At 35.6% G+C, this 27,399-nt stretch overlaps 1 protein-coding gene across 1 annotated transcript; it reads right to left on the reverse strand.

The window, feature by feature from the left end:
• Positions 1–201: 201 nt before the first annotated feature.
• On the reverse strand, positions 202–27,374 carry ZC3H15 (zinc finger CCCH-type containing 15). The gene is made up of 10 exons (XM_020977555.1): positions 27,069–27,374; positions 20,572–20,673; positions 17,211–17,322; positions 11,413–11,565; positions 11,003–11,094; positions 7,411–7,593; positions 5,429–5,575; positions 5,170–5,271; positions 4,324–4,450; positions 202–1,030 (listed from the first exon to the last, which is right to left on the reverse strand). Exons 1-10 carry the CDS (start codon positions 27,357–27,359, stop codon positions 843–845), a joined length of 1,497 nt encoding a protein of 498 aa, XP_020833214.1. The 5' UTR covers positions 27,360–27,374; the 3' UTR covers positions 202–842.
• Between the last annotated feature and the right edge of the window lie 25 nt (positions 27,375–27,399).

Consider the following 27,399-nt stretch of genomic DNA (forward strand, 5'->3'; position numbering starts at 1 on the left):
ATTTGTATACCAGACAAAGAGAATAGTCCCAAGGGCCTATGTTTGCTGAGGTGAGCTACTAATTATTGTCAACCTATTTAGAAGAAATTTAAACTTCCAAAATGGAACTGAGACAAAAATATTCATACAAATCTAGTGTGGCCAACATACTTTATGAAATATATAAAAATTATAAAATCATAAAAAAATAAAAAGCCCATGTTGTGATTTTAACATCTGATGGTCTTTATTTACAACTTTGTTGGCAAAAAAGGCAGAGGGAAAATTTAAAACGGTGTACAGAGGGCATTCCAGATGATGCTGTCAGTTTAAAGAACCTGCATCTTTAATGTCCATCTGATTAATTATCCAAAGAAACCCAACACTGAATGTGCATAAGTAGTCTATTTTAGGCAGTCTCTCTCTCTCTCTCTCTGTTATATATAAATACAAAGGAAATCAAATCACTCATTAAAAAGATGCAGCTTAAATGAGGGATATTTTCAATATGTATGTTGTACTTGGTAATAACACATGCCCAATGAAACTCACAAATTGGAAAAAAAGCAGTTATACTTCCTACTTCAATTATTTACAAAATCTTTTCTGTAATGACCATTATATTTCAGATTACTTATGACTTACTCTGAACTTACTATGAGGTGTAGTCAAGGTCAGAATAGAGGTGATAAGGGTGAATATTCCTTTTTTTTTTTTTGGTTGGAGGAAAAGGTGCCCTCCCAAAATCAGTGTGAGAAACCATAAACATCCTGTTTAAGAATTCTAGACAGGAGAAAAAAATTAATGTAGTCAATTTCAATTTATGTTGAGCTGACAATTTTTTCCATCTGACTTGCTTGTTGTCATTCCTCTAAGTCAAGTGTGTTTAATTCTTCTTCTAGTTCATCCAAATCCTCTCCAGTAAAAAGGTTTTCATCAACAGGAACAGCACCAATAACTCCATTTTCCTGTTCTTCTTCATTATTTTCTTCCAAATCACTTTGTTCTCCATTTTCTGCTCCACCTCCTGAAGCTTCACTCAATTTATTATCTGAAAATAAAGAAAAATTAATAAACGTGAAAACAGAATAGCCATGCCAGTACTTGGCTGAAAATCTAAGCTACAAGATAGGCTTGTTATATCCTATCCCACACATGAATATTCTTTTTCCCACCTAAGAACTGGCTTATAACAGGCTCCTAGTAATGGTTTCACACTGCCACGTATTACAGATATTACTGAGAACATAAACACGTCTGTCAACAACAAAGTTCCTTGAAAGAAGAGATCTGTCTTACTCATTTCTAAATCTTCCTTAAGGATGTACTACACTGGCTTGTACAAAGTAGTTGTCAATAAATATTCACTGAATTAGAAATCTATTTTAAGAGAAGGCTAAATAGAGTGAAGGAAGTATTACTTTCATAAAAGCCTGGTTACCATATAGTATCTTACTGTAAACAAGTCATCACACAGATATTCCTGCCGATGTACGCTGGATTTCCTGACAATGTGCTACAAGCTCACCTTGCCAACACTTGCTTATTAAGACCTATAGGTGGACTTGACCACTGATAGGTTATAACTTGCATTTTGTGTGTTTATTTGAAAAACAACGTAATCACTATGACTTTAACTCTGTTACACAACAGATAAAACATGTACGAGCAGTTCTAAAAAATTTTCTTGTATTCTCTTCTTTCCTTATATTCCCACCACTCCCTTATTTTTATTTAATGCCACCCAATTGTACCCAAGGCTACTACTACTGCCTCTATCAATTCAGGCCCCCCCCCCCCCGATTGGTAATGCCCACTTTGGGAAGTGGCACCTGAGCTAAGCTTTGAAGGAAGCTAAGGATTCTAAGAGTCAGACATCAGGAGAAAATCTACTTCAAGAATGAAATTCTGTCAATGAAGAAGGCCAGTTTGGTTGGACTAAAGTATGTCTGATGGGAATTAATGTATGAAAATTAGAAACCAGGCTGTGAAGGGTTTAAATGTCAAACAGAGCAGTTTATATATGATATGACAGGTAATGCAGAGCCCTGGGAATTTACCTATACTTTAGGATTATCACTTTGGTAGCTAAGTAGAGAATGGTTGGGGGTGGACTGGGGGTATATGTGAGATTTGAGGCAGGGAGTCTATTATAATAGTCCAGGGAAGAAGTGAAGAAAGCTGTTCTTAAGAAAGGCTGTGATTTTACCAGTTAAAATACATTTTGTTTTCTTTAGACAACTCCATCTCCATTCAAAAGTATAGCACAGTTAAAACACCAAGAGTACAGAATCACTGGTACTCAACACAAAATACTACGCTGCCTTATGGGATACTATCAGCAGTTGTTGGGAAGACAGATAAAAGTGCTACCACAAGTTACACTTATCTAAATATAACTATACACACACACAAGAATGCAATGGTAGTGTAATAGTTAAGGAAAGAACTGTCCAGACCAACTATCATCCATAACTGGAGTTTTCTTCAGTTTCTACTTTTTTTTTTCATTGCTCAGACTTTACTGACCAGCAATGTAAAACTGTTGGGGTGATATTTCTATACTGCTGCCACCAATCTTTAGCTAATCTAAACATGGGTGTCTCCCACTTTCTTTTCCCTATATCACCTGAAAAAAAATAAAAGGTGAGATCTTAAAAAGATTCTGCTAGCATTTAAGACGGAAGGGGGTAAAATGAAACAAGTTTATAGAGAAGAGAATTGTCAAACTACAGTATATGAATGATGCTGATATTTAAACCCCCAAATACCAGTCATTTAGACATAGATTGTTAGTTGCCTGAGTATATCTGGAACCTGCTTCTTTCTAGCTATGCCCTCAAACCAACTTCAATTCCTTGAGATTTTTAGCTGGTAACTCTTAAGTGCCTTTAGTCTTCTACACATCAGCAAAACTTTACCCAGATTGATAAGTTATATACTCATCTACAACAGAACCATTAATCTTAAGTGTCTCACAAATTTACAATACCCAATGTACACTACATATAGTCACGACTACATACATTTCCAATAGTTAGAAGGGTTTTAAACAGAAAGAAAAAAATTGAGAGAGAAAGACAGCAGTATGAAAAAGGAATGAAAGAGCAGCAAAAAGGAAGACAAAGGGTGCAGGCCAGGGCTTTCTCTAATGTTCTTCTATCCACCTCCACCACTTCCCTCCAAATATTCTCCCCTCCAATAGGTGAAAGTTGGGATGAAATAAGATCCACGCACATTTCAGGAGGAAAAAAAAGCATTAGGCTGTCCAGAGAATATCATAGGAGCTAGGATAAGGATGAGGATATAGAGGTCCAGAGGCAAATAGGTCAAAGGGCTTAGAAAGAGTAAGTATTCAGGGTAAGAGAAGATCTGTCTTATGAACTTTTTACTGCCTCATAAATAATCTCACCATTTCAGACAGGACTGCAGCAGGTGAGACTTATTATCAGGGGGTAGGTAAAAAAATGGAAAATCCAAGCAGTAGTGATAGCACCTAGTGCCACTCAACTGCTAAGGTGGCCATTTGTAATTTAAGTGTGCTTAAGTCAGTGGCTTCCCATAACAAAACTATTTCCATAATTGCCCAGTACCTGTGAGGCATAACATCTTTTGCTTACCATCTTCGACTTACCATTTCCCTCTCCCTGATCATGGCTAAAATGAAGAATGGGTATTTTAAATTTAATGGCATCTCTTCAACTCAATTTAAGAAACTTCAGATATTTACTTAAAACTTAGTGTTTTCTGTTTGCTGTATCTGAACAAAAAATGTTCCAGACTGTATTACAGGCCAATTTTAACAACTGCCAAGTGGATTATTTATCCCTTGGATTTGTATGCAGAAGCTTAATAAACATCTTATAATGTAGGATGTTTATTAACTACTGTTTGAAATAGGGCTTTAAAATATAATGTATATCTTGTTTACTTTCTAGCAATTATCTATGTTGGCTATATTTGCCTAATTTTAAAAAAGTGAAGTCTTAAAACTATTGTAATGTGATTATTAAAAGGGCAAAAGTCCATGCCCATATTAAAAGAATATTGCAAAATAAAGCGCTATAGCATGGTATCAAAGATATAAAGCAAATACACTTTATTTAGTTCCCAAGTGTTAGTTATAAAGCAAGAAATTTAAGAAAAGGGAAGTAACATGCAGTGTTATGGTTGCTTTTTACTATTATATATTCATTTTTTAACTATCAGAAGTAGAGATATTTCACAAAATCATATTTCTTTTGTGATTTCTAGCTCTTGAGAAATAGTTTTTTGGAAAAAAAAATATAACGACTCCATTCAGTTTTCTACTTCTTGGAAATATACATATATTAGCCTACTTACCATCCTTCTCTACTGAAGTATATGTACTGAATCTTTCAAGACTGGCCACAGTAATACCAGTCTCATCTACGTCCTTTGGGATGTACTGGCTCAAATCAATATCATTTACTCTTATTAGATCTTCAACCTTCAAGAAAAAACACAAAAATGAAAATTCTGCTACAAATATGAAGAGATATTATAGATAAACAATATATGATATCTATATATTTATTATATTATTTATCTATAATAGATACATCTATCACTCATATTTTTTTTTGGTAACACTTTTCATGTCCAAAGATCATCCCCCAAATGAACCAATATTATATGATGCCAGGTAAAAATGCTCAACTCTGAAAGACAACCCAAGCAATTTATGGCTAAATTTTCTTTTCTGAACTTGCACTACTACTTATTGGTCATTTCCTGAAACACCATTTCATACTTACTATCCTTTTCCAGGAGAGGAAATCAGACAGTCTATTTGCTATTACTTCCAAGTGTACTCACAATCACTTGACCATGATTGTTTTGTTGACTCTACTTTCCCCATTACTCCTTCTACCCTTTTCTACTAATTCTGCTCTGCCACTGATTTTATTTAGTTCTCTACAAAATGCTCTGGATTCTGCAGGACAGTCTGGTGGGAAGAGGACTGGCTTCTGAAATTAGAGACCCTAGGCTTCATCACAGCTTTGCTACTTACTAGTGTGATCTTAGACAACTTACTTCACCCCTCAGAGCTTTACCTCCCTCACTGGTTAAACGAAGGGACTGGATTTAAGACCCTAATATTCCATCTTTAAATCTACAATCTAACAACAGCAAAGACATAATTGGTTATCATAAGCATCCTTTTACCTCGTCACCACCTGTTCCTTGAGTGTACCGGGTATCGTCTGCTTCTTCATCATCATCATCAACCAGCTCAGGACGAAATTCAAATACTTCACGGCCACTGATCTACTCATATACAAATACACGTATGTTAAATACTCAATGTCAGAATTTCAGAATTAAAAAACAACGAAAAACTTTGTTGTCTACTGCAGGTTTCCTATCTAATGTTCCATATAGTTACTATCTTTAGTACTGACATGATAATTATTTTAGAACCTACCACCAGTGCTTTTCCTGCCTTAAAGTCTGCTTTTCTTCTTTCCATATCTTGCTCAAGCTTATCAATCTTCTCTTGTCTTTTCCTTTTCTTCCATGCAAGAAAAGACTCTAATGTGATTTTGGTAACATTTGGTCCTAAAGCAGAACGCTGGAGAGATTTAAAAAAAAAGTTAACTCACCTTTTTAGAAAGCCATGTTTCCAGTACTGTATCAAAAGAACAGATTTTTTTACAATGTCCCTGATTCTAAGAATTATTCTGAAGATTATATGGTAGTAAAATGAGGTAGCATTTAATTTTCTCCCCACAAACACCAATGGTCAATAATTCTTAAAAAATGAGGTTCAACTTTACTTAATGTATTACAGACTAATTATACCATACTCTGAATAGTCAAAAGTTTTTACAAAATTAGAAGCAGTATGGAAGGGTTTCATAGAAGATCTATATTCCCAAGAAATAAACAACTGAATCTCTAATACCACCTAGGAAAGTGATGATAAGAATTAATGATGTAAAAGTTTTATTTCATTGTTTCCCTTGCAAATTAATAATTTATAAGGAAAACTGCTTAATAAAAATGTTAACCGAAGACTGTGAACCATGATGTAATCTATAAGTCTAGGAATTAGGTTGGTGAACCCTAATAGTATAAACTGCATAATTACATAATTTTATTGTACTGTAGATTATCCATGCTGAGACATAAGGAACAAAACTCTGAAACACACACACAATCCACATTTCGTTTTGGTCGAGTCCTAAGAAGCCCTACTCTTCCTCCCTCTTTGGCTGCGCTGCCTGACTGCTGACAGGGCTTAGATGAGATGGCCATTGACAACACCATATTTTCTGATGAAATGGAGGACCAACAGGCCCTATATGCCTTATTAGTGCCTGCTAAGATGATGTAGGCCAAGGAATCTTAACTTGAGGTTCAAGAACTCTAAAGAAATATATACACACAGAGCCTCAATTTCAATGTAACTGGTTTCCTTTATAATCCTATGTATTCCACTTTATGAACTTAAAAACATTATTCTGAGGAGGGATCCCTAGGTTTCACTAGACTGCCAAAGAAGTCCGTTTCACAAAAGGTTAAGAACCTCACTGTCAACTAAACTACTTATTTAGCCAACTAGGATTTTAGGGCCTTGCCATTTACTCTGTAGGCAAACTGCCTTTTATTTATTATCTCCCCCAATTAGACTATATGAGGTCCTTGAGAGTACGGTCTATTTTGATTTTTCTATTTGTATTCTTGGCACTTAGCATAGTGCTTGACACATATTAAGTACTTAATAAATACTTTTAAGTTAATTTGTTCATTCATTCCTTTCTGATAAATGTCTCACTAGAATTAAAGTTGCAAAAGAGAGATTTTGATTCTATCTCAAGATTTTTTCTTTCTACTCATGTCTTCTTGTTGTTCAGGCATTTCAGTCACATCTCACTCTTTCTGACCCCATATGGGATTTTCTTGGAAAAGATATTAGAGTAGTCTGCCATTTTCTCACCAGTGCATTAAGACAGACGAAGGTTAAGTGGCTTGCCCAGAGTCATACAGCTAAAAGAGTTATCTGAGGCCACATCTGAACTCCTATCTATCTTCCTGACTCCAATCCCATCATTCTACCCACTGAACCACCTAGTTATCTCATAGCTGCTCAAGTCTAAACACACATAAATGCATCAAACCAGTTTTCAAAAAAGTATAATTTTATATCAATGAGCAAAAGCTGAAAGCTATCTCAATAAAAAACAAATATAACACATAAGCTTAAGGTTAGAACAATAAAATCTTTACCATTAAACAGGCTACATTAATCATCTTTTTCAAACAAAACTGTGCTGTTGCCCCCAAGTGGCAAACATTAAAAATTCACAATAAAGGCTGTCTTTAGGATTGGAAGAAACCCAAAAAACAAAACAAACTCCTAAGAAACAAAAACACAACCCAAAATCCACAACCTGTTATAGTTACCTCTCTTTCGATTAGATCTTCTAATGAAATTTCATCTTCTTTTTCTTCTTTCTTTTTATCTTTTTTTAATACAAAACCAGGAGGAAGAGCATGACGGTACATACAATTATCACCACCTCCAGGGCAAACCCAAAACCAGCCATATTTGTTGTTTTCAATAGCATCAAGAAAATGTTTGCATACCTATAAAGAAACAATAATTTTCACTGATAACTGCTCTTCTGTCCTTGAATATCTTTTGTGGTAATATTAAGAATACAGAAAAGATAAATTTTCATCTGCACAAACACAAAATTTCAGCTTAAAAAACAATTACAAGGAAAAAAATGCAAAGAAAAACTTTGGAGCTTTTAAATTATAAAATAATGTAATGGTCAACTAATTATAATTACACTTATACACACAAATCATAGATTTAGTTGAATCCTTAAATGCTTTCATATAATTCAATTTATTTATATATATATAGCTTATAAAGTTCATATTAACAGCCATGAAGGAAAAAAAAAGCCCGTTCTAATGTTTATTTACCTTATAAAATGCAAGTTTACTAATCTGAGATAACTACACAGATATTAGTAGCTTTTAATGTCAATTATTAAGGCATAAGGAACAGACAGGTATAAAATGACAAAGGATAGCTATTAAAGAATTATAGATAAATACAAATAACTAAGTGAAAAGGTCTGTGAAATAGGGCAGGTCATATGAACTTGAAAAATCGCATCAACTTCTTGAACACTAAAGCCATTTCATGTCTAAAATTCGTTTCCCCAAATGTCAAAATGTTTTCTTCCAGTTTTAGTAATTCAAAATTATGCCAACTGAGATTTTTAATTCCAAAGACCACTTAAGTTCAATGTACATAGATAAGAAGAAAAAAAAGTCTTACCCACTGACTCTGTGTGTCCTCCAAAGCTCTGGTCCTGGGCCTTTTTCTCTTGTCTCTCTATAACTTATATTTTGCTTGATCTCATCAGTAACTATACATTCAATTTTATCACATCTACGGCAGATAATTCTCAGATTTATCTAGCCCTAACCCTCTCCCAACCTTCAGTCTCTCACCTCAAATTGCCTACTGAACATTGTACAATAGACATCTTAAACTTAGCATGTCCAAAAAATCTTAACTCATTGTTTCCCTCCAAAACTCACTCCCTTCTCTATCGAAAATTTCTCTCATCCTTAACTCCTCACTCTCTTATATGCCCCCCCCATTTAATAAGCTAAGTCAGGTCTTAGCCATTCTATCTTTGCCACATCTCTTGTATGTCTTATTCTCCTCTGACATTGCTATTGTCCTGGTACAGATCCATAACAACTCATGTTTAGACTACTGAAAGAGGTTTTTAATTGGTTTCCCTGCCACAAATCTCTCCTCAGGACATTCTATCCTCCACTCAGCTGTCAAATTAATCTTCCTGAAGTACAAGGTCTGACCAAGTCACTCTCTCTTCCTTTCTCATTCAATAAACTCCAGTGACTTCCTATTATGGTAGGATCAAATATAAAATCTTCTCTTTGGCTTTTAAAGCCTTTCACAGTGTGGTCCCTTCCTACCTTTCCACTGTCATTACACCTTACTCCCCCCTCTACAAACTCTGTTACTTAGCAATCCAATGACATTGGCTTCCTTTCTGTTCTTCTCATATGACAATCATTAAGCACATTTTTGCTGGCTGCCCTCCCCAAAACCCCCCAAACTCTCCTTTCTCTACTCTATCTTTCAGCTTCCTTCAGATTCCAGTTAAAAATCTTACCTTCTGCCCTTCCCAATTTTCCTTGATGCTAGTACCTTTCATCTAAGATTATCTCCAATTTATCCTGTATATACTTTTGTGCAGTTGTTTGCATGCTGTCTTTCCCATTAGACTGTGAGCTCCTTAAGAGCAGGGACCGTTATTTCTCTTTCATTAATCTCCATCACGTAGCAGTGTCTGGCACATAGCAGGTACTTAAAAAGGCTTTTCCAAGTTGACCTGACATAGCATATTTGATCATATTATTTTGCAGCACTTATGATGATGGTGAACAAAAATAACACCAGGAAGAAAATGAATGAAGAGGCACAGAAATCTGATGAGCTGAATGGACAAACTAGAAATGCTGGGATATAGTGCATACAGAACAATAGTAGGAACTATTTCCACTCACTGGAAGGAGCACTGAAATTGGGAGTCACAGGACCTGAGTCCCAACCCTAGCTCTTTGCCTATGTGCTATTCCCCACTGTAAACTTGAACAAAACACTTAACCTCTTTGGACCTCAGTTTTCTTTTTCATAAAAACAGGGACTTGGACTAGAATATTTCCAAAGTCCCTTCAAGGCCTAAATTTATGATTATGTGAGGATGAAACTGATTAAAATGTCATGGATAAGAAGACTATGACAGTGAAAAGCAAAGAAGGTTAAATTAAGTTGACAAAAAGCTTGATCTGAAACCCAATTAAGTGATTATCATCCCAAGGACACATATATAGGAAGACAACAAGCTAACGAAAATACATCAAACTGATGGAAAACTGAACAGATATGTAAGCATTTCTCTAACAATCCACTTTCATCATCTGGGGAACTACTATTCTGACACTAACACTCAGTTTGACATAAACACTTAAAGCTTTCAGGGAAATAAAATTCAGGATACAGGAGAGGCAGGGGCAATGGGGAACTGGTGACAACACCTCCAATACTGCTGGCCAAGCATCCCTGTAGACGTTCTCACATCCCCATCCAGGATCCCTTAAAAATCAGCCTAACAATCTATAGGAGCAAAATGAATGAAAAATGCCTGTTGTTCTGACTATGCCGTGTATTTGGAAGACCAGTTGGTCTAGGTAATATATCAACACATTTATCTTGGGCAGATATTTTAAATGAGCAACGAATTAGGTCTAGAATAGAGGAGTAGAACATGTTTAAATCATACTTACAGGTCTACATGTGGTTTTAATGATCCAAAAGTACTCTCTAGAACAAAGCTCCACCTTCTAAATACAAATGTTCTAGCAGTAATGTCACATGGTTATGAACCTCAAACGCCAGCATCAAGTATTTAAAAGGCAATGGAGGGATGTACGGTGAATGTACGACGTTCAGACTATTTCTCGGGATACCCTACACGCAGGAGGTGGTATATGTTATATTTAGTTCAGGAAAAGGAAGGGGAGGAGAGGGTCTGACAAGAGTAAGGGATAACAGTAGATGGGCATCATGAGTTTTTAGTGGTACTCATAAAACATAAAACAACCTAAAGTAAGGTCCCTAGGACAATGGGAAAATCTATGGTCGAACATGGTAAAATAACTACATGGGAAAGGATTGTGCAGAAGGATTGTAATATGCACCAGTGGCTGGATAACAAAATCAATGAAATAAGAGATGCATTAAAATAAAAGGCATATCAAGTATTCTAAAGTCTGTTTTAAAAATAAAACCTTGTTTCCCTGTAACCCACATTTATACTTATCATAAACTGAATTTTTAAATTTAAGGTATGACCTATTAAAAAGAGTCAAATACCTTGCCATATTAATTTCTCCCTAATGATAACAAATACTGCAAACTCAATTCAAGAAAAGGACATACTATTTGAGTTTTTGGTTTTTTCTTTTCCGCCTCACCATGCTTCTTGTTCACCACTTCTTCCAGCTTTTTCTCATCCCAATTATCCATGGTATCTAGATATGAAAGATGTTAAAATTAAAATAGCTACAGCTCCTCCTCATTACATAATATTTCTCCTAAGAAAAATTTGGATATTTTGTTAAAGATAAATAACATCGCAAAAATTGCTGGTACAGTTAACTGTTCTTTACATGTTTTAATTTAATAATGTAAAAATGACATAAGGAAGTATGATTTTACAACTCAGAAAAAATTATAATATTTAGGCAAGTGATTCCAATTGCTTATGAAAGTTCTTTAAGTTACTGAACACTACTACCAATGAACTAAAAACTGATATTCAGATTTAATAACAGAAAAACCATATGTACCTTTTTCAAGTTCTTCATCTCTTGCATCTATATAAACACTTCGTTTTTCACATTTTCTTTCCAGAGATAAATCATGGGAGAACTTACATTTATCTCCTTTAGTACACTGCCCTTGCTTGAAGAATGCACATACTACTGATTTGGGATCTGCACCTGTGACAAATGAAAGATAAAATTTGGCATTATAACCTTCTATTAATCCTGTTTGGAGGTAGGCAGGGTATAAATTCCAAATAAGTGAATCAGGTATTATCATCATCAGAATCTTGAGGAACTGTGTCAGTATGGAGCATAATTAGCTTTTGTATAAATTGATGAGGTCAATGCATTGATTAAAAGATTAAGCTATAATTACATGTAAATAATGCAATTTATTTTATTTAAAAAAATCCACATCTGTGATATCACAGGTTATGTAATTTCCATGGTGGAAACTCCTCCACAGAAGAATACTGGTAACTCATCCATAACTTAAAGTATTAAGAGTTATCCAGGCCACCGACAGGTTAAGAAATTTGCCTGTGATCACAACTCTAGTATGTATCAAGCCTTTTTAATGACAGCCAGACCACTTCGTGACTCTCAACTAATTTCTTTACTATTCATTTCAATTCAACCAACTTTTAACCTGCTACGTGACAAGCATGGTGCTTATTAGATATGAGCATCGAACATACACATGCAAAAAGGAAACCATCTATGCCATCGAGGAACTTTTGACAAAAATAAAACATACTGAGGTTATACAAAAAATAAAGTCTACACAAGGTAATTTGCATGCAGATAGTTGTACAGTATGAAGTGGCACTTCACTGAGCTTTGAAGAATCTGAAGATTCTTTGAAACAGAGGTGAAAAGACAACCAACCCACTCCCAGGCACGGAACAAAGAATGATGATAGGAGATGGAATGTTGTATACTGAAGCAGTAAGCAGGCCAATTTGTTGAATGTGTGAAGAATCATAGATTTAACAGTGGAAGGGACCTTAGAAGCCCTCTAGTCCAAATCCCTTATTTTACAAATGAGGAAGCTGAGACATTAAATGATTTGCCCATAGTCTTACAGGTGCTAAGAGTTAAGAAGTAGGATTTAACCTATGTCCTTTGATTCCAGAACCAGTCCTCTTTCCATAATACATACTATTATATTTAAAAATATGCATGACTAATAATGACTTGTAATCCAGTTACATCTAAATCTACTCTCTTAAATTTTTAAAATTCATAGTATGTATATGAGATAAAAATTGAGTAGGTAAATATTTATAATCATATGGTGCAGGCTAACATTGCCTTTATTAACAATTTTTGAGGATTTTAAGCTGACGGGTCTTGGGATTCCAATTATGATATTCTTAAATTACACCATGGTGCTGATGTTCTCAAAAGATATATTTGTATTCTTTTCCTTTGAACGTGCTGAGTTTGAGTCCAAAGGGACATCTAGGTGGAGATGCTCAGCAGGCAGCTGGTGGGATGGGAATGGAATTCAGGAGGAAGACTATTAGGGCTAGAGACACAGGAGTCTTTTGCATATTTCTCAACCGAATCCATGGAAAGTGATAAATTCACCAAAGAAGGAAGACAAGCTGAAGAGAAGAACGCTCAAGACTCAGACTGGCATATACCCTTTGTTAAAGAGATGAGATTATTCAGCAAAGAAGTTAGGAAAAACTGGGAAAAGTGTGTCATGAAAATCACAGTAAGAACATATCCAGGAAGCAGGGTATCATTAGATTGGCAGTACCAAAAACTGCAGAAAGCATAAGAACTGAGAAAAAGATAACTGAGTAAACATGAGAGGAAGAGATAGATCTAGGATGAAGGGGACTTTGTTAATAATAGATAAAGGGTTCCCATAGAGCATAAATGCAAGGTGTGAAGCAGAAGAAAGAGACTGAAGGTGAAAGCTAAGTTGCATAGAAATGAAAGAGATACTAGGGGAAAGGCATTTTTTATATTGGCAGACTATGACTCAATCATAAGAATTAAGGGACCAAGAAGTAAAAGTTTGCTAGCCATAAGATTAGCGAAATACCAGCTCCCTGGGGCTGGCCCTTTAGAGTCCAGGGATAACTGAGGGAAATTTAGTGGCACTGACAAGTGCTCCTTTTCTTGAAAGAGAAGAGAGATGGAATGAGGTGGCAGAGCTAATTAAACACCTGATGACTGGGTCCTCAAGGCCAGTAGCAAGCTCTCATAAAGTACTAGCTTAGAGGAGCAGCCTCAAAGGCTTACAAGGTCACAGTCATATGAAGAAGATGAGGAACAGAAATTGGTCTTTTGGGGAAGAGGCCATATTATGTGCTAGGGTAATAGCAATGACAGTAATTCAAGTCTTTTAGCTATTCTATCTTGGTGGGAAAAAAGCAGGAAAAAAAGCAGCTACAGAAAATACACCTGACAAAATACAAAAACACTTGACAAAATACAACACCCATTCCTATTAAAAACACTAGAGAGCATTGCAATAAATGGAGTTTTCCTTAAAATAATAGATAGCATCTATCAAAAACCAGCAGCAAACATTATATGCAATGGGGATAAACTAGAAGCATTTCCAATAAGATCAGGGGTGAAACAAGGATGTTCATTATCACCCCTGTTACACCTGTGCTACAAATATGTTAGCTTTAGCAATCAGAGAAGAAATTGAAGGAATTAGAACAGGCAAAGAAGAAACAAAGCTATCAGTCTTTGCAGAGGATATGATGGTATACTCGGAGAATCCTAAAGAATCAAGTAAAAAATTACCTGAAATAATAAACAAATTAGCAAAGTTGTAGGATATAAAATAAACCCACACAAATCATCGGAATTTCTATATATTACTAACAAAGCCCAATAGCAAGAGATAGAAAGAGAAATTCCATTTAAAATTAAAGCATTTGGGAGACTACTACCAAAACAAAACCAGGAACTATATGAACACAATTATAAAACCCTTTTCACACAAATAAAGTCAAATCTAAATAACTGGAAAAATATCAGTTCCTCATGGGTAGGCAGAGCTAATATAATAAAAATGATAATTCTACCTAAATTAATCTACTTATTCAGCGTCATATCAATCAAATTACCCCCAAAAAATTTTTTACAGAGCTAGAAAAAACAATAACAAAACTCATCTGGAAGAACAAAAGGTCCAGAATATCAAGGGAACTAATGAAAAGAAATGCAAGAGAAGGTGGCCTACCTGTACCAGCTGTACTGGCTAAGAAACAGAGTAGTGGATCAGTGGAATAGGTTCAGTGGAATAGGTTATGTATTCAAGATACAACAGTCAATGACTATACTAATTTACTCTTTGATAAATCCAAAGACTCTAGCTTCTGGGATAAGAAATCACTATTTAATAAAAACTACTGGGAGAACTGGAAAATAGCACGGCAGAAAATGAGTATAGACCAACATCTCATACCCTATATCAAGATAAAGTCAAAATGGGTACGTGATTTAGATATAAAGACTGATACTATAAGCAAACTAGGAGAGCAAGGAATAGTTTACCTTTCAGATCTATGGAGAAGGGAAGAAATTATGACCAAACAAAAGATAGAGAACATTATGAAATACAAAATAGATAATTCTGATTACTACATTAAATTGAAAAGTTTTTACACAAAGCCAATGTATCCAAGGTTAGGAGGCAAGCAGAAAACTGGGAAAAAATTTTCACAACTAGTATCTCTGAAAAAGGCCTCATTCCTAAAACATGTAGAGAACTGAGTCCAATTTGTAAGAATACAAGTCATTCCCTAATTGATAAATGGTCAAAGGATATGAACAGGAAGTTTTCAGAGGAAGAAATTAAAGCTATCTGTAGTTATATGAAAAAATGTTCTAAATCACTATTATAGACAAATGCAAATCAAAACGACTCTGAGGTACCACATCATACCTATTAGATTGGCTAACATGACAATACAAGTAAACGATAAACGTTGGAGAAGATGTGGGAAAATGAACACTAATGCATTGTTGGTGGAATTGTAAACTGATCCAACCATTCTGTTTGTTTGTTTTTTTGGTTGGGTAATGGGGGTTAAGTGACTTGCCCAGGGTCACACAGCTAGTAAGTGCTATGTGTCTGAGGCCGGTTTTGAACTCAGGTCCTCCTGAACCCAGGGTCGGTGCTCTATCCACTGCGCCACCTAGCTGCCCCTGATGCAACCATTCTGGAAAGCAATTTGGAATTATGCCCAAAGGGCTATAAAATTGTATCTACCCTTACCTAGCAACACCACTTCTAGGTCTTTATCTCTAAGCAAAAACAAGAAAAGGACCCATGTGTACAAAAATATTTGTAGCTGCTCTTATGGTGGTGGCAAAGAATTGGAAACTGAGGGAATGCCCATCAATTGGGGAATGGCTGAACAAGTTGTGGTATATGAATGTAATGGAATACTATTGTGCTATAAGAAATGATGCACAGGCAGACTTCAGAAAAACCTGGAAAGACTCGTATTGACTGCTGCTAAGTGAAGTGAGCAGAACCAGGAGAACACTGTACACAGTAACAGCCACATTGTACAGTGACTAACTTTGATACACTTGGCTCTTCTCAGCAATGCAAGGATCTAAGACATCTTAAAAAGACTCATGGAAAATGCTATTCACATCCAGAGAAAGAACTATGGAGTCTGAAAGCAGATGGAAGAATACTACTTTCTCTCCTTTTCCTCTACTGTTTTGTTTTATTGCTTCATTCTCATGGTCCCTCCCATTAGTTCTAGTTGTTCTTTACATCATAACTAATGGGAAAATATGCTTAATATGAATAAGTAGAGCCTATATAGAATTGCATGCCATCTCCGGAGGCTCTTTCCACTATCCCCGGGAAGAGGAATGGGAAAAAAAAAACAACTCAAAATTTTATGGAAGTAAATGGCGAAAACAAAATATTAATTAATTATTTAAAAAATACATAAGGTTGTTACTTTCTGTATGTTGCACAAGGTTCATAATAAATAAATGTTCATTGGATTGGGGGGGAAGCAGCCACAAAATTAATATTTCAGATTGCTTGTAGTTATCTTAAGGTACTCTATAAAAGTAAAACAAAAATTAATTTAAATTTTTAAAAAATGTCATATATTATGCCACGCATGAGGAACAAAGTAGACCCCAAAACAGAAAAAAAAATGTTAACTCTGAAGTTAAAAAGTTACTGGTATAAACACATGCTACCAGGTTACTGCTCATAATTGACAACAAAACAACTCTTCATGTTAATTCACAATATACACCATAAAATCTGATTATGAGCACCTTAGATGTACAGTCTAAATTATTTTGATACTAGATTTTAAAATTTAATCTTTTTGATTAAAATCTCTTTTATCTCTTTTTCTCCTGCTTTCCCTCCATTTGGAAACAAAACAAAACAAAAACCTGTAACAAATATACTTAGCCAAGTAAAACACTCATTCCTTAATAGGCCATGTCCAAAAATTATGTGTTTAATTTGTACCCTGAAACCATTACCTCTTTTTTAGGAGGTGATTAACAATTTTCAACATGGATTTTCTGGAATTTGGATACACTAGAATGTAATTGTATCATACTGATACTATGTAAAATAGGTGGGCCCACTTGTGTTTGACCTACAGAGTTGAATAAATAATTAACAGCAAGAAAGGAGTTATCAGTCAATGGTGTACTTGACCTAAAGGATCATTAATTACAAGTTAGTTATTTTCAGTAAGTATGTTTTGAAAACAAATGCAAATAAAATGGATTTTAAGAGTTTTATATGAGTTATGCTAAACACAAATGAAACAAATTCTCAATTTTACCTTTACTTATTTTCTGAGCAGCAACTACTGGTTTGAATAGTTCATTTAGCTCCTGAAGTTCTTTCTTCTTGTCATCTTTCTTCAATTTTTTATCACCTTCATTCTGTGCAGCCTATAATTCCAGATTTAAAATATTAATTTTAGATCACTTAATTCCAAAGACTAAATACAGTGAAGCATTGCTATGCTATGGATTGGTTACATAAGTTAAGCTATGCTCCGTACAAAGCAATTTGTATACCATACAATACAGACATTACCTTTGTCTCTGTGACAATGTTAGAGATGATGCTCTTTTCCATGTTAAATACACTTAAAACAGAATTTTCAATAATCTTATAGAAGATGTAAAAGAAATTTTAACACAACAACAGTTTTCAAGGATTTTATCCTTTAGTTGGAAGTGATATCTATGAAATTATTAGCATACAATAAATTCAATAAACCACCAAATTATCACTTTCTTAAAGTCATATTTTTTCTTTTTGATGTATAGTAATTCTTCAAAGCTTCATTAGTTTGTATTTATTTTAAAGTAAATATACATACTGAAAAATGCAGCAAAAAATTTCTTCTAAATGAGGGTCCCCTTAATGAGGGACCAACTGGTTGCTCTGTTCATTAAAACATTTTGGTTAACAGCTATTCCCTAAGTACTTTATTATAACTACTTGCCAAAAATCTTCTGGAAATAAAATAATATTTTATTGATAAAAACAAATAGTTTTTTTCCTACTTAGTTCCTTCAGGAGGTATATTTGCTAAAATCTTACTGCACAGATCAACAGAAAAGTAACAACAGATGAGAATCCTAATGTTAGGGCAGTCAGTATAGATGTACTCCTCATAAACCTATATAATGAAAAATAACTTTCTAGTCTTACTGAAGAAAGTAGGATGCTACAGTAGTACACTCAGTTCAATTTTACAGCCTTCTCAATAAAACTTGTGTTTTTCCTTTTTCCTTCCCCAACCCAAGAGAGTTCATGTGCCCAACAAAAGAAGAATTTTCCTTTTCTAATCATTAGGGAATTTACAAATCCATACCTGTCAAGGACTATATTAAAAGTATATAAACTAAGAAGAATGCTGGTTTTATAAAGTTGGCCAATACCACTTAAAAAATTCAGCTGTATTAATCTCGTTGAAGAAAGTTATGCATGTGTGTATGTGGGCACATGCACACACAAACATACACTCTAGTGTAACATTATTTATTTGGTACTATGTGATGACTATGAAGTCACATAAGGGAATTTTGTTTTTGTTTTTGGGCGAGGCAGTTGGGGTTACGTGACTTGCCCAGAGTCACACAGCTAGTAAGTATCAAGTGTCTGAGGCTGGATTTGAACTTGGGTCCTCCATGATTTCAGAGCTGGTGCTCTATCCACTGTGCCACCTAGCTGCCTCACATAAAGGAATTTTTAAAAAGAAGTAAAATGTACCTACTTTTGTTGTTCTTACCATTCCTAGGCAGCCTCGGTTCCTGACACCATTTTAGTAAGTTCATGTCATGCTTTTAAAAAATTAATCCTCCTTCATTATAATTTTTAAAAATGCCTTCATGTCTTTTTTTTAAAAATTAATTGGTAATGAGCTTAAACATTGACACTGGCCTTTACACAAGTCCTCCCAACCCTTCCCTGCCTTTTTTCTTTCTATCAAGATTGTTTACTTTTGTGGTTTTATTCATTGTTGAGTGCTTACCAACCTCCTATGATTTCTTTTGTAAAAGTTTAGGCCATGGGACCCTACCTATACTTTCTTATAAATCTGTCTTCTTATGCCATGCTTTATTCCCCTTTCTTCTTCATAATAAATTCTAAATTGAAGTAGTCATATTCCACTGCCTCCCTGCCCAATCACTGTTTCTGCTTTGTCGATTCCCTTCATTGGTTCTTTTTTCTTATATCTATTTTTTAGCTTATGCTTATTCTTTCCAAATCTGTGACTGGTTGTCATTTACAACTACTATCAGTATAGTATGCCTTTAAGAAACAATTTATGTTGACCTTCCTATTTTGCTGCTTCTAATTTCTCATACACTGAGAAAACATGGGCTACACTGTAAAAATTATATCTAAATTAAGTATAAATACATTTTTGTGATATATAAGATCAAAAGCCATTGCCCAATTGATCAGTAGTTAAAGGATATGAATAAAGAATTCTTAAAAGAAAAATTGCCAACTATTAACCACATTAAACAGTGCTTTAAATTAAAAAAAGAAAAGAAATGCAAATCAAGTAACCTGAGGTTTCACCTCACCTCTAGAAAACTGGAAAAGTTGATAAAAGATGGGAATAGTCAGTGTGAGAGGGGATGTGAAAGATAGGCCCACTGATACCTTGTTGGTGGAGCTGCGAACCAGTCCAAATATTCTGAAAAGCAATTTGGAATTATGCCAAAAAAGGTGACAAAAATGCCCATACAATTTGACCCAAAGATTATGCCTTCTGGCATATGTTCTAAGACCATTAATAAAAAGGCTCCACACGCACCAAAATATTTATAGCAAACTTTTTTTCTTAGTAAAGAATTGTAAACAAAATAGATGGCCACAGACTGGAGAATGGCTGAAAAAACTTGTCTTATGTATAGAAATGTAATGGTATATGACTATGATCTAAGAAATAATGAATTTGATGAATAGAGAAGTGTGGGAAGACTGATGTAAAATGAAATGAGCAGAACTAGGGAACCAACATATAGAATGACTACAATAATGTAAATGGAAAGAACAACAAAATAATTAAAGCTGTGTGTGATAAAATAGTAACATATAATCTGGGCCCCAATGAAAAGAGAAGGTACAACCTTCTACTTCTTTGCAGAGGTAAGAGAAAAGGCATATGGGACACTACACATAGCGTCAGACCCTTTAAATATGTTGGTTAGTTTTGCTGAATTTTTTTCCTATCTTTTAAAATTTTTTTGTATTAAAGATGCTGCTCAGGGAAGGGGAAGAGGGAGCCTGACAAAAAACAACTCATTTCACTTAAATATTTTTTGATAGTCTTGCTGTCTACCAGTTCATGGGTAAAAAAATCAAGGTTTTCTCTATTCTGGAGTCAGAAGTGTGTACATGGTTAACAGGAAGGCACTGAAAGAACCCCCTGAAAAAGGCAATCAACTTTCTGAATGAAGTTCCAATTAACAGATATTTCTTGTTCATAACAATTTTACAGATTAAGTATAAATAGCTTTTATGATACAGCATTACCATTCAGATCAAAGTCAGGTAGCTCAGGAAAATAAGGAATGCAGTGGGCTCATTAAAATGAACTATGATAACTCATCTGATAAAACACTTCTTGATGGATAAATTTTATGATCAAGCTTAACATGAAAATTACTTACCTGTCTTGGATTTTGTTGACCAAATTTAACTTGATGAGTCACAGCCTTGATGAACTTCTGTTGCTTTGCTCCTTTCTTATTCTTCAAACCAAAAGTTTTGTCCTAAATGAGAAATATCATAAAAGGGTCTTCACAAAGAAAAAAGATGCAGGTTTCAACTAGTCATTAAGTTTCTCTCTCTCTTTCTCTCTCTTATATCCCCAAGCTGATTTTCACAACTTATTTTCTATTGAGGCTCCTATCCAAAATCACACTTAAAGTAGGCAAGTGATCATTAAGTTTTTAAAAAGTCAAATCCTGGCAGACGTATTTTTGTTTAGTTATTAATCACTTGCTGAATGCTATTAAAGAATTTCAATTTTAGTAATTTCATTGTCTAGGTACTTCCTAATACCTGAAGATAAGGTAGATTAAAAAAACAAAACAAAACCAAAACAACCCACTGTAATTATAAAATAAACATCCTCAAAACTATTTGGCACTGGTTAAAATCCAGAAATGAATATATGAGGAACAGACTAGAATAAGCAAAACCCAAACGTAACCAAATACAATTGTCTGGCATTTCATCAATTATTCAACTTGCATTTAGTATGCACCTACTATGTGCCAAGAAAACACAATTAGAAGGAAGCGTAGTGTGCCTGAGATTAGGTTTAGACCAGCATCATAAATTCATAATAAGCTTTAAATATATACTCAACTTATACATAAAAAGAGATCTTTTCATGGCTATGACTCGGGAGAATTTTTAACCAAATGAAGGAGAGGGGTGAACATAAAGAAAGAATAATTTGCATTAAAAGTAAAAATCTTATATATAAGATCTATAGGAAAGAGACAACAATATACAAGACTAAAAGCCATCCCTAATAAATTAAAAAAAGTCAAAGGATACAAGTTTTCAGAAAAAAAAAGACAAAAAACCAACTCACAAATAACCAACCATAAGATTGCTACTACTAAAAGAAATGAAAATTAAATACCTCACACTAAACAAACTGGCAAAGATGATAAAAAGGACAATGTTGGAAGGGCTTTGGGAAAATATACACACTAATAAATGAATTCACCATTGGGAAAGTTAGAAATTGGTCCAAATGATCTAGAAAAGCAAATAGAAGGCCACTGTAATGGTTGAGAAGAAGTGTTAAGGCCCTGAACTAGAGCAGGCCTCAGCATCTCTTATGGACCATTGCAATGGCTTCCTAAGTGGTCTCCTTTCAATCTCTCCTCTTTCCATACCATCTGTAGATGCCATTCCTGAAACACAAGTCTGACCATATACATTCCTTAAAATTCAGGGCTACCTATTAACTTTACAACCAGGTTTCAAATTACCTTTCCAGCTTTATTATATTCTACTTCAGGCACTCTACGTTTGAGCCATATTGGCCTTCTTGCTGTTCCCCACTTTTCTCTACCTTTTTTGTACAGGTTTCCTTCCCTCCCCCATGTCCGAAGTACATTCCCCTCCTCACTTTTACTTCTTAGAATTGCCAATTTCCTTCAAAGTGCCACCTTCTACATTGGCCTTTCCATAGCTGCTCATCCCTCAAATTACCTTGTATTTAGTTTGCAGACACTTGCACTCACTTAACTGTTCTCCCAATAGAATGTAAACTCCTTAGAAGCAAAGACTTTCATTTTTGGCTTTTCAGACCCAGTTCTAGGACACTGATTGACACATGGCAGGCACTTAATAAATACTTAATAGTTACTTGATTGGAAGATGGAATAGAGAGGAGAGGGACTTAAAGCTACCATGTTAGGATGTGAGTGTCTAATAGTATCTAAGCATCTTTGAACAATTCATTTTGTTCAACTTCCTCACAGGTCAAATGACTTGTTCAACATCACTTTTTTAATAAGTGGTAATATGACTTGGAACTAGTTCTTCCAAATCCAGAACTCCTTTCACTAATGATGTTTACGGGGAGCTAGTGGCACAGTGGATAGAGATCAGGCCTTGTAGTCAGGAGGACCTAAGTTCAAATCCCACCTCACATACCTGTCACGTACTAGTTGTGTGACCATCCCTGGGCAAGTCACTTATCCCCGACTGCCTCACCCAAAGGGGGAAAAAAAAAGCAAAAAAAAAGCACTAATGTTTAAAACACAGCAGACTTACCTGATTTCATTAGCTAGCATTTCTGTCCACTTGCAATTAATTGTATTTGATGTTCATAATGATTCCAAGGCCCTTGCAAGATCCAGTGTATGTTACAGTCTAATGATAACTACCTATTATTCCTTCTCTTCCTATGCCTCACTTCTCCTTAAACAATTGAGACCTTCAATTCTTCCATCTCTTAGTACCTGCTCAGGACATTACCTTAGTTCATTTTTTCCCTTTTAAATCCTGCCCATTAATTAGCCATTTTAATTCTACATTGTACTTGGCTCTCTAATCTCAGTTGCCCAGATGCTCAATTTATCTCTTGCCAAACTTGTCCTGGATTATCCAACTTTAATTAGAGTCCTTTTAACCTTCCCCGATTGATTCCCCCACTCTTCACAGTATCCTCACTGCTTCTTTGCCCTCCTTAAGCCTTTCACATCTTCCTCTTCTACCTCTCAGCTGAGGAACTTGTCGCTTATTTTACTGAAACAATTGATGCCATTCAACTGAGCTATCTTTTCCATTCTCTTCATCTTAACTTTTCAACTTTTTTTTAAGGCAATTGGGGTTAAGTGACTTGCCCAGGGTCACACAGTGTCTGAGGCCACATTTGAATTTAGGTCCTCCTGACTACAGAGCCAGTGCTCTATCCACTGCACTACCTACTTGCCCCCATTCTCTTCATCTGAAACCCCTTCCCATTAGTCCTCACTCTCTCCTTTTTTCTAGTCTCTGACAGTGGCTCTTCTCCCTGGCAAAGACAACTCTTTCTACAGCTATATTTGATTCCATGCCTTCCCATCTTCTCTAGCTGAGTGCAAAGCCAATATGCCCTCCTCAAATCTTCAACCTCTCTTTATCCACTGGTTCCTTCTCTGTTGCCTTAAAATATGCCCAATTTTCCCCAATCCTAAAAAAAAAAACACACAAAAAATTAGGGCCTACAATCCTTTTCAAGGTAACGTTATTTCTCCTTCCTTTCTCAGCAAACCTCCTGGAAAAGCTGTCTCTATTCCTTGCCTCTACCTCCTGTCTTCAAAATGAGTTTTAAACTCATTACTCACCTAAAACTCTTCTTTTCAGTTACCAATGATGAAAGATTATTGAATCTGATTGGTCTTTTCTCAGGTCATGTCCTTCTCAACCAATCCATTCCTTTCTAAATTTGTGAATACCCTTTCCTTTCCTAGTTATTTTCCTCCCTGTCTATTCACTTCTTTTTTTCAATCTCCTTTGCTGGTTCATTATCATCGTCATATATTCTAACTGTGGGTGTTCCTCAAGATTCTGTCCTAGGACCTCTCCTCATCTCCCTCTATGTTCTCTTTTGGTAAGTTTATTAGTTCCCATGTGTTCAAATTATCTAGATGCAGATGACTAAGATCTATATATATAGCCCCAATCTACCTTCTGATCATCAATACCACATCTCCAATTACTGGACATTTAAAAATGTCCCAAGCTCAACATATCTAAAAACAAACTTAATATCCTCTCCCCAAACCCTGCCCTCTCTTAAAATTCTTTATGTCAAAGACTCCATATCTTTATCTTCCAGGTGTGTAACTTAAATACTCCTTCTTTTGCCTCCTCTACTACACTGAGATACTGCACCCTACGAACTATCTTTTGTCTTTCTGTATCCTCAAACTTTTGCATAGTGCTTGGCACAAAGTAGTCTCTTAGTAAATGCTTACTGACAGACTGAGCAACCTCACTTCACATACCTAATCAGTTAGTTGTCAAATTCTATTTTTACCTAGGCAACATTAGGTATTATTAGCTTTTAGAATGAAATATTCATTCACTTACATACAACACAGAATTGAACATAACCAGTTCTCAAACTTTATGAAATTTAAACAATAAATATGTTAACATGAAAATGTCTTCATATCAAGAATAAGATAAAAAACACGATTCTGGTACTAACAGCTTTTAAGTTAAAAAAAGACATCAACAGGCTAAGCAAATGTAAGGCATAATTAAAAACAGTTTTGAACCTCAGTTACTAACTTTATTCTTAATTTTAATAAGCAGTATTTTTTTTTGGGGGGAGAGGGGTTTCCTCTTCTTTCTTAAGCAAATATCTGCCTATATTTAATTTTGACATTTAATTTGTCAGGATAATGCTTTCTTGTGAGTTCAGGTATGAAGCTGTTTTAATCACATTTTCCTCTGGAGACTTCTCTGTTAAGCAAAACAAAGCTAAAGAGCTTTTTTTTTTTTTTTAAAGAAAGTTTAATATATTTGGATACTATGTGTATGACCTTGGACAAGTCAAATCACAACTGCCCTTCCTCACTTGGAAAATAAGGGTTAGATTAGATGGGCTGTGAAGTCTTTTCTAGAAATAAATCTAGAATTTTATATTTAGAAATGAAGGTAATTCAAAAAAACAAAATTCAATAAAAATCTGATTAAGAAACAAGCTTGTTAGTTGAATAGAACATAGCTACCATAAAAACTGGTTGGAGATGGAAAATAGCAAGTGACTATAACTTCTTAATAACTAGAAAAGTTCAAATAAGCCAGAAAAAAATCCAATTTGAAGATTATATAGCCAATAGGTACATAGAGTAGGCACTTTGAATAAAATGACAGCATCAGAATCTCTTTGTAACGCAGGTCCTTGGGGTTAGTTATCAATGAAGCTGACACTGTACCAAGGAGGTACTTTGTTGAAGTATATAGTTATTATTCAAGCGACAATTATTTTATTGATTTCGTGACAGCAGTAAAACAGTAAGGTGCAGTGCAATATTCTAGAAGTGGGTGGGGAAAGCAGATGGCCATCTCACTTTCTTATTTTTAACTTGAGTCAGGGAAAAAAAACAACAACCCCAAAAAACAAAACACACTCTCAGTTAAATAGACCTAGATTCCATTCTCCACCTAGTTATTCGTTTAAATACAGGTAACTCAACATCTACAAGTCTTTTAATTGAAATAACAATATGGCAGCAGGTGAGGTGAAAAGATTTGAGCTTTCATTATATTATTTTGTGACACCGTAAAAAAGCAATAAACTCTTCCTTAAAAGAAAAAAAAACGGACAGTGGAAAACCTTTCTTGCTGTCACAAACTATTTGATCAAACACGTTATTTCATAAATATTTTACTGAAATCAAAGAGGTTTCAAATTGAGAATGTACGGTTTTGATCCGCACATACTGGACTTTCATAACTATTTAAGTAGTAGTAAACAGTATCAACTAAGTCCCTAAGAGAAGTTTTAAAATATAATAAACTTATCTAACATTAAAAAAAACTTTTAAAAGCAGTAGGAGAAATAAGCATCTCATAAAAAGTTATTCTGAGATAGAAACAAAAAAGCTATTATACACATATGTGCTGAATGTTTACCTCTTTTAAAATAATAATTATGGTAACACTAATAGTAAAGAATGATGGGAATATGACTTTTAAGTGACTTTCTTATGTTTCTAGTATGGGTCTCATACAAAAAAATACATTAAAACTATTTTGAAAAACTCCGAATTTAAAAGCTTGATCTTTATTTTCAAGGGCTTAACACCTTATAACTTAATGAATATAAACAGACATCGAATGGTTTAACATACACTTTGGAGGGACAAATTCCCAAAACCCTGATTTTTGAATTACCCCAATCCCTGCGCCCAAAACTATTTATATTGAGTAAAAGTCTTGTTTCAGTTATTTTTGTAGTTCCTTTACAGAGGAGATTAGATTGAAAGGGCAACATTACTGGGACAAAAAAACCAACTTTGTCACTATCTCTTTTCTCTTCACGTGTCTTTTTTTGTTGGAGTGGGTGTGGGGGAGGGAGAAAGCAGAGGCCCAGAGAGTCGAAGAACGAATTGCTAGACTGAAAGTCTAACTGGCAGACCAAGGAACAACACTGCCTTTCCAAACTCCTCAAGCACCCGGTGTACTGGATGGAAAGGACAAAGGCCATCCGTCTGCACAGGAGAGGACACTAAATGGGGGGAGTGGGGTCGAGGATGGTCATACTTTTAAATAAAATCCTGAGAGAATACAAAGTGTGAGCGCATGTTTTGCAAAGATGGGGGATGGGACAGCAGCAGCAGGGGGAGGGGGAGGAGCAGCAATAGCAGTCCATGCCTCTCCCTTTCTCATTCCCCCACCCTCAGCTCACCCTAGCCGCTGGTCATAGTCACTAGGGCGATAGAAAGGGAAGCGTCACTATAGGGATTAGAGAGAAGAGAAGTTATGAGCACGGCAAAAGGATGGGGAGGAGCGGGTTGCAAGGGGGCAGGATTGAAACTGAAGCGAGGCACGTGGACACGAGAGATCCAAGGGCCTGCGGACCCGGACGCGGGCGCTCTGAGGGCCCAGTTCCGGAGGGAGGAGGGAGGGGCCGCTCACTCACCTCAATGATTTTCTCTTCTTTTTCTGCTCCGCCTTCTTGTTGCCCCCAGCTGGAGCCTGTTTTTTGGGGGGCATCGCGGAGAGGGCCCAGTCTCAGGGCACTGCACCGCTCGAGTCCGACTGGAGGGGAATGGGGAAAAGGAAAAAGGCCACTGCAGCCACCGCCGCCCAGCACGGAAGGCGAGTCGTTCACGCCCGAGCGAAAAGCGGCCTTTACGACAGGTCGGAACCGGTGCCGCGGAGCATTGTGGGGGCCCCCTCCGGAGAAGCAACCGGAAGCAGGGATACGCATGCGTCGTTTTAGCTTGTTGCGAAAGGGGAGGGGAGGAAAT

The sequence above is a fragment of the Phascolarctos cinereus genome, unplaced genomic scaffold (genome assembly GCF_003287225.1).
Source record: "Phascolarctos cinereus isolate Bilbo 61053 unplaced genomic scaffold, phaCin_HiC Scaffold_726;HRSCAF=1367, whole genome shotgun sequence".
In the NCBI taxonomy this organism is placed as follows: domain Eukaryota; kingdom Metazoa; phylum Chordata; class Mammalia; order Diprotodontia; family Phascolarctidae; genus Phascolarctos; species Phascolarctos cinereus.

Excerpts from the sequence above, each read along its gene's own strand:
- ZC3H15 (XM_020977555.1), bottom strand. The coding sequence starts at position 27,359 with ATGCGTATCCCTGCTTCCGGTTGCTTCTCCGGAGGGGGCCCCCACAAT. Across the intron at positions 7,594-11,002 it reads AAAAACCAAAAACTCAAATA|GTATGCAAACATTTTCTTGA; the intron begins GTATGTCCTTTT and ends GTTTCTTTATAG. Across the intron at positions 5,576-7,410 it reads AAGATCTAATCGAAAGAGAG|CGTTCTGCTTTAGGACCAAA; the intron begins GTAACTATAACA and ends AAATCTCTCCAG.